The sequence below is a fragment of the Anguilla rostrata genome, chromosome 2, assembly GCF_018555375.3.
Source record: "Anguilla rostrata isolate EN2019 chromosome 2, ASM1855537v3, whole genome shotgun sequence".
NCBI classification, from domain to species: Eukaryota; Metazoa; Chordata; class Actinopteri; order Anguilliformes; family Anguillidae; genus Anguilla; species Anguilla rostrata.
In genome coordinates this window covers 24936901-24949299 of record NC_057934.1, presented here as the reverse complement: position 1 = coordinate 24949299, position 12399 = coordinate 24936901, and the positions used below count along the sequence as shown (strand labels likewise).

At 43.9% G+C, this 12399-nt stretch overlaps 1 protein-coding gene across 1 annotated transcript in view; it reads left to right on the top strand.

Moving 5' to 3' along the window:
* Positions 1-12399, top strand: part of myo1d (myosin 1D) — a 95985-nt gene that overhangs the window by 21412 nt on the left and 62174 nt on the right. Inside the window, exons 2-3 of the mRNA XM_064321365.1 lie at positions 9236-9444; positions 10695-10788. Of these exons, the coding sequence (XP_064177435.1) occupies positions 9236-9444; positions 10695-10788 (303 nt within the window). The remainder of the gene's footprint in view (positions 1-9235; positions 9445-10694; positions 10789-12399) is intronic.

Sequence of the window (12399 nt, the reverse complement as noted above, 5' to 3'; positions counted from 1 at the left end):
ATGGCCGGCGGGAGCTCTACCTTGCAAATTTATTACAAATAAAAAATTTAAATATCACATTTCCATAAGTATTCAGACCCTGTCCTATGACACTCTAAATTGAGCCCAGGTGCATTCTGTTTCCATTGATCATACTTTAGATGTTTCTACAACTTGATTTGAGTCCACCTGTGGTAAATTCAATTGATTGGACTTGATTTGGAAAGGCACACACCGGTCGCACAGTTGACAGTGCATGTCAGAGCAAAAACCAAGCCATGAAGTCGAAGGACTTGTCCGTAGACCTGCGAGGCAGGATTGTGTCGAGGTACAGATCTGGGGAAGGGTACAAAAAAATTTCTGCAGCATTGAAGGTCCCGATGAAAACTGGCCTCCATCATTCTTAAATGGAAGAAGCCAAACTGAGCAATCTGGGGAGAGGGCCCTTGGTCAGGGAGGTAACCAAGAACGCAATGGCCAGTCTGACAGAGCTCCAGAGTTCCTCTGTGGTGATGGGAGAACCTTCCAGAAGGATAACCATCTCTGCAGCACTGCACCAATCAGGCCTTTATGGTAGAGTGGCCAGACGTAAGCCACTCCTCAGTAAAAGGCACATGACAGCCCGCTTGGAGTGTGGACTCTCAGACCATGAGAAACAAGATTCTCTGGTCTGATGAAACGGAGATTGAAGTCTTTGGCCACAATGCCAAGCATCACATCTGAAAGAAACCAGGAACCGCTCATCACCTGGCTAATACCATCCCTACAGTACAGCATGGTGGTGGCAGCATCATGCTGTGGGGATGTTTTTCAGCGGCAGGAACTGGGAGACTAGTCAGGATTGAGGGAAAGATGAACGGAGCAAAGTACTGGGAGATCCTTGATGAAAACCTGTGCCAGAGCGCTCAGGACCTCAGACTGGGGCGAAGGTTCACCTTCCAACAGGACAAAGACCCTAAGCACACAGCCAAGACAACACAGGAGTGGCTTCGGGACAAGTCTGTGAATGCCCTTGAGTGGCCCAGCCAGAGTCTGGACTTGAACCCGATCAAACATCTCTGGAGAGACCTGAAAATAGCTGTGCAGCAACGCTCCCCATCCAACCCCACAGAGCCTGAGAGGATCTGCAGAGAAGAATGGGAGAAATGCCCCAAATGCAGGTGTGCCAAGCTTGTAGCCTCATACTCAAGAAGACTCAAGGCTGTAATCACTGCCAAAGGTGCAGTTCAAACTCTGATCGACTGCGATTGAGGACCTAGGAGGGAGGGATTTGGGACTGTGATTGGGGGTGGGGGGGAAATCACACACACACCACAAGGGGAGAATGTGATTGCGTGTCAAGGATGAAGGACTCCCCTACAATAAATCTGTATTGTAGTGGCTTTTTAAAGGTTATGTGCTTCGTTAAGGGAGGATTACTGTTCTTTCCAGGCAACCTGGGCTCTTTTATTGTTTTCTTTACCTGCAGAACCTGACATAACCTGAAGTAACGCACTAATGAACTATAATGAGGTTGAGGTAATAATCTTAATGCCTGCTTGTTTGTCTATGGCAAGCAATCATAGATGTTTTTTTCATTTACTAACTTACCCCATTTTGGTTTTCCCTCACAACCCCCCCCCCCCCCCCCACATAACTCACATTCACACTTGTAGTTCTTAAAACAGATAAATCAAATACGTTAATTTAAATCCAGATTTATTGCAGATTCAGATTTAACATGAACATTTAAGCACTTGAGAGGGCTTTTAAGGACAGAAGGCCTACTAGTTCCTGTGCTGTTCATCCCCAGCTCTGCAGGCTCTATGTCCCTTTTTATTTCATCAGTCGCGCCCCACCACAGCAAGCCGTGCACAAACCTCAGGGACCCACCCAAACAAGGCTATAACTTGTAGCTGTGTTTTTGGTGAGGTCTGTAATATGTTCCTTTTCAGTCCCAAAGGGGAATGGCAGCCTGGTGGGCTGCTGAAGGGAGTTTTTCGCAGGGATGGGCCTCTGACTCAACTCAAGCCTCTGGGCAGAGAGGAAATAAACGAATGGCCCCGCCCACTGGGTCGCTGGCGGGGGAAAGGGCAGATGGAGGGCTGAGGCTGGTTGCTTGCAGAGGACCCGATTGTGGCTGAGGGTGGAGATCAGATGGCAACTTTTTCCCCCTACAAATCTCTGGAGAGCACAAACATTCCAGAGAGAGAGAGAAAGAGAGAGAATAAGGAATGAGAGAGAATAGCAGAGAGTATGAGAGTGAGAAAGGGAGAGAAGGAATAAGGGATGAAGTATAAAAGGAGAGTGAAGAAAAGGAGAGAGAATGTTAGTAGTAGGTGTGGTTGAGAGAGAATAGGTCTAAAAACCTGTGACTGTGAGAGAGGAGTGAGAGAGGAGGGAGATGAGGTGAGGGCTGGGAAACGGGACTGAGAGGGAGGCGAGAGCAGGAGCCCGTCCAGCTCCGGGCGACAGGGGCAGCGCGCTGCAGACGTTAAGTGGGACCAGCTGTGAGGGGAAGTGCGTCTGGCAGGGCAGGAAGTACATTCAGAATAACGGCAACACCCTTGATCTCTTGCCAGCTGGACCCCACCCAGGGGCTGCTGGGAAATGGGGGCTGGATACCATGGGAGGCTTCTGTTGTGCCCTCCCCCTCTGCAGAGACCTTCGGCCTGGAGCCACACCTTCTGCAGTCCCTCTTGGAGGTGTGGAATAGAAGGACATCATGTCATGCAGATGATTTATTGCTCTCTTTCAGAAACGGCAGGACAGGTATAAATTCCACTTCTAATGTGGTCAAGGGCATGTGCTCACTGATGTATTTCTCAAACATCCTAAAGCACTAGTCTGGTTGTGGACGTGTTCCTTTTTATGGAACAGAGATGATGAAATAGGAGATGCCTTACGGTCATTTGTAATGAGGGGGAAAATAACTGAGGATTTTTTTTTCTTTTGTAATTGGATTCAATTCATTTTTTTTTTTACATGGTTCAATAACCTTTGAAAATAATGGGGGAATAGACAAATGCAGGTCAGTTTTGCCAGTGTAATATAGCCTTGAACACAGTTTATAAGATCATAATGAACTGTTGCCCCATCTCAGTACAAGAAGACCATGAGTGTAAGAATTGGACTTCACACATACTTATGGAATAATCATGTTCTAATTGACCTCTTGGCATGGAAGAGTGCCCATTTTACACATTCCGATTGATATCAAGGAATGGTAGTGTAACCATCCTGATTGATGTTATGGCATAGCAGGGTACCCATTCTGATTGATGTAATGGTGTGGTAGTGTACCCATTCTGATTGATGTCCTGACATGGTAGTGTGTCCTTTCTTATTGATGTCATGGCATGTCAGTGTACCCATTCTGATTGATGTCATGGCATGGTAATGTATCCTTTCTTATTGATGTCATGGCATGTCAGTGTACCCATTCTGATTGATGTTATGGCATGGTAGTGTACCCTTTCTGATTGATGTTATGGCATGGTAGTGTACCAATTCTGATTGATGTCATGGCATGGTTGTATACCTGTTCCGGTGGATCCATTTTGAAACCATCCATGAGCATAGTATTTGTACGAGCAGCGAAGTAAAACAAAAATAGGATTTGATGATTTTTACTGTTCGGAAGGCTTAGCCATGGAATAAAATATGGGTTCATCAGGTTTCTGATACTGTTGTGCATCTTGCGAAATCCAAAAATCTGTGTCATAATGAATGTGAAATTATTACTACAACACTTCCAGTTTATTGTTGCCTTCATGAGTGTACATTTACAAAATAATTTTGTAACAGGTAAATCTAAGTGCATAGTATTTTATGTTGCTGCATTGTGATTTTGGATTGGAGCTAGTGAGGTTACTGTGGGATATGTTAAATGCATGGTGTACTGTTTGACACCAGTGAGCCTATTTGTTCAATGCTTTTAAAATTTCTTTATAGGGATATATCATTAACTGCATTATTTAACAAACAATGTTTGACCGGGGAATGTTTAATACATTCTAATCTAGATATCTTTCATGTTGGGTCAAATTGCACTACAGTATATTCTTGTGTCAATGCCAATATCAATGCTTGCCACATGCACATACACGTCAAGCATTTTAACTGTCACCAAGTCAGTGACTATTTTCATACTGTACTGTGGATCTTGTGTGATGATGTTCATTGCTCATGGGCCCTGCGCTGTCCCTGACAACACAGCAGACACACATATGCACGCAAAAACACAATGCACCGACCATCTCGCAAACGCGGCATGTTCCGTAGAGAATTTTCACAAACGATTTTTTAAATTTGTCAGCAGTTGAAACCCTGTAGGAAATCCTCAGTTCACCAGAGCTGAGTTATTATTGTTTAATTGTTATCATGCCCTCCTCCCGCCCCCCTTTTCCAGGCTGTGCCCTTGTCACACAGACCCCCGATTGATGGCCAGACAATGGAGCGAGCGCACAGGCCTGCCCGCAAACCCGGCACAAAGGGCCCTTTTTGACACCTACCCAGAATGCGGCCATGACCGTGCCACCCCCGGCGGTCCGGTTACATGCCGCGTGTCGCCGGGCGTGCACGAGCGTGTCCGTTGCTCCCACGGCCCACCCAAGCATGTCGTAACATGCGAGAGCTCGTGCTTTGGTTGGTCCCTCTGGAACAGCTCCCGGCCGTTGTGAGGGGGAACCAAGCAACCGCTGGGTTCATGGGCTATGGGCTCAGTGAGTCAACACTGAGACCTTTATCAGAGAGCCTGGTAATTAAAAGAGATGAGTCATCCCCAGTGGCGAGTTCATCCCCACTGCGTAGTGCTCCTTCTGTTAGTGTTAGTAACGTTTCCTGTGTCTCCAAGGGCAAAAGTAACATAATGACCCAAGGGGACAAGTATTTTAACGCTTGACGCAAGGGTGCAGAACTCTCTCAGGCTGTATTTGAATCCCCTAATCATCAGTCGAGTGTCTTAACCACAGTTCCTTGTTATTGCCTCTTGATGCTGGGTGAAGTACCGTACATGGAAACCTGTATGAATTGTGTTTAGCCAGTTTCCCTGTTTGACATGTTTTAAACCTCTCTACTATGTATTTTATGTTTGATGGACCAGTGGTGGTCTATAAACTGAAACGTCTTGTTTTCCTTTGTCAAAATTTGATATTGGCACCGATTATCTGAATGCGACAATTTTATCTTGATTTTGTCTTACATTCAATCTTTTTTAATTGAATTGACTTGATATTCAGGATTTTGACTTTGATAGTACACTCACCGGCCACTTCATTAGGTGACAGGAGTGGCACCCAGTGTGGTCTTCTGCTGCTGTAGCCCATCTGCTTCAAGGTTTGATGTGGTGTGCGTTCAGAGATGCTCTTCTGCATACCTCGGTTGTAACGAGTGGTTATTTGAGTTACTGTTGCCTTTCTATCAGCTCAAACCAGTCTGGCCATTTTCCTCTGCCATCAACAAGGCATTTTCGCCCAGAGGACTGCCACTCACTGGATATTTTCTCTTTTTTGGACCATTCTCTGTAAACTCTAGAGATGGTTGTGCGTGAAAATCCCAGTAGATCAGCATTTTCTGAAATACGCAAACCAGCCCGTCTGGCACCAACAACCATGTCATGTTCAAAGTCACTTAAATCACCTTTCTTCCCCATTCTGATGCTTGGTTTGAACTTTAGCAGATTGTCTTGACCATGTCTACATGCCTAAATGCATTGATTTGCTGCCACGTGATTGGCTGATTAGATATTTGCGTTAACGGGTGCAGTTTGCAGTTGAACAGGTATAGCCTACCTAATGAAGTGGCCGGTGAGTGTATATTTTAGTTAATGTTGAGTGTCGTTGCGCTTCATATTTTGCCTTCTGATGCTTACATTTATACTGCATTACATTCACTTTACAGACACTCTTATCCTTATAAAATTCAAGAACTTCATTGATATGAATTCTGTTAGCACTTAGGCCTAAGTGCCAGCATTAATCACTTCAGGTAATGTACTAACTTAGGCATGGGATCGTTTTGCTTTTTATTTTTAAATGGAAAGAAAGCACTCACACAATGGCAGTGTAGTTAGTTTGTTTTGGGTGAAGAGGCCGTGGGGAACTTTCACCTGTGTGAGAGAAGTTTGTCCTGGAAGCATCCCACACACTGCACTGCCTCTCCCCGTGCTGGGGTCCTGATCAATAAAGGCAGGATTGTCTGCCTGTCTGACTCAGTCCACAGGTATTTGCTTAGGGCCATGGAAATCTTGACCAGAGTATTACATTGCGGTTTAGGCATGGGTTTGGGGGGTGTTGGTTTACTGCTGCCAGCGTGGGCCTACCGTTGGCCTGCAGGTGCTCTGCGTGGACTGAGCCTGTTAATATCCTGCTGTTCACTGTATGTGGCTCACCTGTAAAAACTTACAATGCTCCCAACGTGGTTCTGTGAAAAACGAAACCTGTAAAAGCCCTTGGTGTGTCTTGCGACAGCCAACAAACCATTTTCCCAGTAGCTCATATTTCCTTTTCCTGAAAACTGAAAATGCAATCAACTGTAAAAACCCATTCAGTCTGATATAGTGGACATACCCCATGTGAAATGATGAGGTATTCTGCTGACTATGATGCAAGAGAAGAGCCCGAGGTGCTTATTGATCCCTTTCCAATCAGAAATGGATATGACACTCCTAGTGCACAGTGGTTGAGCCGGTCCTGATTTTACTAGAGGCAGGTACAGTATATGCACTAAATGTAGGCTGTCTCTTTGTAGTACAGTGACCTGCTTATGGTGAGACGTGATGGTTTAAACATCTGTACGTTCAGAGTGCCCCTCCCTGCTTTCATTAATGCACATATTGCCTGACATATTGCCCTGGAAAATGGCACTTTGCCACAGTAGGCTGCGCAGACCCGCAGTCTCTTCCACTCAACAGGATATAAATCCCATGTGTCTTGTTGTTCCAAGATCCCTTATCAAAAAAAACAGTTCTGTGGTTGTTAGATGCAATTTCTCAAGCCCTGCTATCCAAGAAGTGCATTATTTTCCACTCTATACAAAGCCATTCGGGAGTGTGGGTACCTCCCTGAACTGTACTGTACCATCTCTGCCATGTTTCTTATTCATTTGTACAGGCGATGGCCTTTTTAGGCTAATTTTATTTGAAAGTTAACTGTAGAAAGCAAACAACTGTGGGAATGCCTTACGGAAAACGTGTCTGTCCAAGCTTATGACAATATTAATGCGAAAATGGGATTTTCCTCAATGCGTAAGGCCCAAAGATGACTGATGAGCACTGCAGCGTTTTTGAGCAGGAAACATTAGCACTGTGGGCTGCTCTGAACAGGTGTTGTTAGCAGCGTTGCCCTGAGCAGTCTCAGTGATTTATGCTGTTGTCCTGAACTGAACGATGAGTACTGTATATGAACCTGAACAGGAATGCATAGCACGCTTGTCGTCCCGAACAGGAATGACTGGTGATGTTGTGATACCCAACAGGAATGATTAGTATTCCTTCCCTGAACAGGAATAATTATCATTGTTTCCTGTGAAGAATGAAAGACTGAGGGAGAAACCATCTACAAAGCTGCAGCTCTTCGCTGTGGCTAGCCAGACGTCTTCCAGGAGCAGGCCTTATCAATCCTGCTGTGGAGTGGGGGGGCATAGAGGAATGGAGAAGAATGGGTGCTTTATTTTAGGGAGCGGTCGGTCCTCTCGGAGGAAGGAAGGAAGTGAGGCAGGGGGCCGGCGGGCGTATTGAGGGAGCTCGGTTGAGCTGCGATCTGCTGGACTTCGCTCGCAGCCCCCAGAGGGGCCAGGAATTCGGGCAACGATGGAAGGTCTCCACCCGTCCCGCTGGATCCAGAAGGTCCCTGTCCCAGCTGGAGTGCAGGGCGTCTTGGTGTTTTTTAGTGCGCCCTGTGTCAGGCTCAGCACAAGGTGCAACGCTTTGTTTTTGCATTGAGCAGGTTTTAACCTCTGTGGTGGATTGTTGATGCCTGAAAGAAGTATATTGTGTGGCTCCTTTTCTCCCCCCTGTGAGAGGATTTCATTTATGCACTGGTGGCAGTATCTAGCCCCTTTCACACATGGAAATCGCAACACTCCCAGGGTCAATTCCATGTTAGGTCGTTTTTCTCCATTCACACACAGCTCTCCTATATGGAAAAATTCTGTGTGACGTCTGTTCACTCATGACGTGACTGTTCTGGATGAGGCAAAGCAGGATGGCTACCCTTTCATAGCAATGAAGGACAAATATTAACTAGAGCCATAAATCTCACTTGATCCCAACCCAGCAAATTTGAGGAACATTTTACACGGAAAATCGACTCCGGCTCTGTTCTCACGTGATACTGACATGGAAAATTGACAGAATATTTACAGGTCAAGACACATGAGTGAAAGGGGCTTCAGCTGCACTACATATTTTTGGCAGGTGTCGTACATTTTGCTAGACATTTCTGCATGTCATTCTAGATCTTCCTCTTGACTTCAGCCAGTTTGTTGCTAAACAGTAAAGGGTAGTCTGAGATTTTGATGAAGGTATAAACAAATGATATAATTTACAGGCCTGTGATCTCATATCCAGTGGTCTGTCCATCCTAAAACCAGCCTAGACTGCAGCATATTTAAAAATCACCTACTGCAATGCGATGCTCTACAGTTTACTGCAACTTCACAGTCATCATTGAAGATGTAGGTTTACCTGATTTTAAAATGAATGTTCAATTTTCCAAAAAAAATTATAATAACAATTTGAATTAACCCAAGATTAAGAGTTTAACTATAGTTTCTAACTTCTAACTGAAGACTAAATATAAATGGTATTAGTGAGGCAGAATTTTTGTGAATCCAGGATGTGTTCAATCAATCAGTTTCTCTGGGTTTTATTGTCCCTTTTGTCAAATCTGCTAATCCAGTGTTATTATGATGATATGTGAGGTAATTATATTGACAGTAAATAGCAGGCAAAATACAGATGGAGAAATGAAAGGGGGTCAAAGGCACATGAATAAACAAAGAAGATGAAAGTGTAACTTTGGGATAAAAAAAGCAGGTTTATTGATTTTTTCAGCCCAAAGTTTGCCTGGGTCACTAAGTTCTGGGTTTGCTTTGATTTTTGAATTCTTTATGCGGAAGCCTTTTCACCCCTTCATCTTTCAAATCAATACACTTTTTCATGACTGCAGTTTTTAGGTCATGAATAGAATTACGAATGAAATGCCTTATTCACATCTTGACGCCGATTCAGAAATCAGAATTTTCAAGTGACTGACCCTTGCACGCATGACCGTAGGTTTGAAAAGGGCCGGATCTACACCTACATTGGGGAGGTGGTGGTGTCGGTGAACCCGTACCGCGCCATGAACATCTACGGACGCGACACCATCGAGCAGTACAAGGGCCGGGAGCTGTACGAGCGGCCGCCACACCTCTTCGCCATCGCCGACGCTGCTTACAAGGCCATGAAGAGGAGAAATAAGGACACCTGCATCGTCATCTCAGGTGGGGGAGCACATTGGCGCGACAAAAAGGGACGTCCGCTTACGTCACAGCCTCAAACTTTCAGACCCCTTTTGTCTGGGAAGTATCAATGGCATCAGCTAGGCAGAATGCATTGAGTTATGTTCATCTTCTCAACTACATCTCAGTGTATTATAAGTGATTTGAATCCCTGCCAAACCTTCCCACAATTTGTCTAATCAAAACATGCCAGAACGAATGGTCATTTTCCCAATTGCTTCAATTTCTGTCATTTTAAATGAAACATTAACTTCCTGGTACAATGATATTTAATTATAGGTGGAGCAAATTCTTGTGGGAAATTCTTTGGAGTCTTTTCTGAGACCAGAAAGGCCAAATGTGTTTCATAAAGAAAACATTGAAAGTTATCCAAAGTGGACACAGTACTGGACTGATTACGTGTGATGTGCCCTCTAGTGGTGAAAGGAGCACTTGAAGTGAGTCTTCCCCATTTTATGAAGTAAACCCAATGTTATTGCTTCATGAGCACAATATTGTGGGCAGTCCTGAATTTTTACATTTAAAAAAAAAAATCTGTACATTTTATAAATCTAGTTAGAATTAAGAATTAATTTGGACACTTTCATCCACACTAAATCATCCATATTCCACCTATAATATTCACCATACCAAAATGTACTCTCAGGAATGACAAGAAGGGGTTGCTGGGTGGCGTGGTGTGAAGGAACTGTTCTAGTGCATGGATGAACCCCAATTTCTGGAATCTAATCCCAAATGTGTTAGTGCCACATGTGACTGGTACCTCAAGAGGGTTATGCATAATTGGCAGTAGTGTCACCCAGGGTTAGGGAGGGTTCAGTCGGTTGGGATCCATGTCTCATAATTCTCTTTGTGACATCACTTACTTTGGAGAAGAGTGCATGCCATGTGTGTCTACACTTTTCCACATTGGCAGCTGAGATTACAGTGTGGGTGTGGCTTTATATGATTGGACATTCCAAATTGGGGAGAATGTGGGATAAAAGCTTAAAATTATTTTTAATTAATCGGACATCATTATTTGGTCTTTACATGTTAGGCAGTTAGTAAATTAAGGCCATTCATTGTTTTCTCTGAATGCCATGTTACCATAGCATAGTTAACAGTGTAGCTCCAACACATCCATAGTGCTGGAATAAACATTGATACATACTTTCAAATATTACATATAGAAGTCTCATTGTCATGGCAACACAGACATCATTCACAACATTATTGCCATTGCATTGTAGGTGAGAGTGGAGCCGGGAAGACAGAGGCCAGCAAATACATAATGCAGTACATCGCTGCAATCACCAACCCGAACCAGCGAGCAGAGGTGGAGAGGTGAGAGACAAGAAACCCATTTTTGAGTGGACACTTAAGTAAATATGGTTCACTGCAGGAACTGTTTTATTACAAATCACGGTGACATCCTGGTTATATGGACAGGCATCTTCATCGAACTGAGGGATCTCTCTACAGCAGGCCATTACTTGAGTTTTGATAATATCCCTTAGGAGTAGGCTGTGAACTTTGACTGTTAAAGGGGTAAACAGGTATTTTAAAGTACAGGCAGTCCCTGGGTTAAGAACGTCCGACTTACGGACAACTCGTACTTACGAATGGGCTGCCATAAAGCCTATTATATTAAAAATTTTAGCTAAATACAATGGTTTGTTTGTATTGTTATGTTTGAGATGTTTTAGTGTATTTGGAAGTGTTTTATATGCATAGAAAGGTAAAATACTGTATATACTATATACTAAGACAAACATTTGACTAACTGATGCTAAATAAGAACCGTATGTACCTGTTCTAACTTACCTACGAATTTGACTTAAAGACAGACTTAGGAATGGATCTCGTTCATAACCCGTGGACTGCCTGTATAAAAACAGATGTGTAGGAGGGTGCTATTTTCCAAACTGAGACTGGATTGCTATCTGATGATTGTAATAAATATATAGTATATATTAATGAATATCATTACTTCCGTTCAATGTTGTTCATGAGCAGAGCTGCAAGAATTCAATGTTAGCAAATTTCTTGACAAGTAGATACCTGTATCAGAAAAATTACCAGGTGTGTCAAACACACAACGCCTCTGTCTTGTTCCCATGTCCGGTTCAACGATTGCATGCTGTAGACACTTAATGCAAACATTCTCATTTTATGTCCCTTGTGCAACAAGGTGATAATTTTCATGTTACTTCCTCATGTCACTTCTCTTCCGATATGATGTATAATCATCCAGTGCCACAGTTAAGTCAAACAGATAAAGGCTAGTTGTAAACATGGACTCCTTTACAGCTTGGAATTTACTGGTTTAATGTTGCTGGCAGTTTTGTTCAATGAACAAGTCAGAATTTCGAGGTGCTAAACGTAGTAATTTGTGTACTTGTGAAAGAGAGCCACTCCCCCTAGCCTGCTGTTGCCTCTTTTAAAAATACACATATTTTTTTCTGTCTGCACAGCCGGTGCGAGGAGAAAGAGAACTAACGCGTTGGCGTTTGAGACGCTTTCTCCTGCCCACCATAGGTTTTTCCCACGCAGTTCCAAATGCTAGGGGCGGAGGAGGTGTACAGCTTGGAAACTGCGCAGCGAAGCATAATATTTGTGTTTACGTGACACCAAGACAAAGACGGCACAGCAGATGGCTGATGAGGCTTCAATCTGCCTGGTGTAAAATGGAGAGCAAATCACTTATGTTGGCGTGCAGCGGCTCTTAGATATGGTCACCATAGAGAACGGATAATCGCAATAGTGTATTTTCCGTTTGGTGGAGAGTATGGAATGTCACGATTTGTGATTCTGCTGTCAGCCATTCTCCACTGATGTTTTACTGCAATTACCACTCAATAAATTTAACTTTTCTGAGACTGCTTTTTCAGTTAAAACATGCAGGTGGTCTGCCTGCCAGTGTCTGTGTGTGTACATGCATATGCATGCGCATGC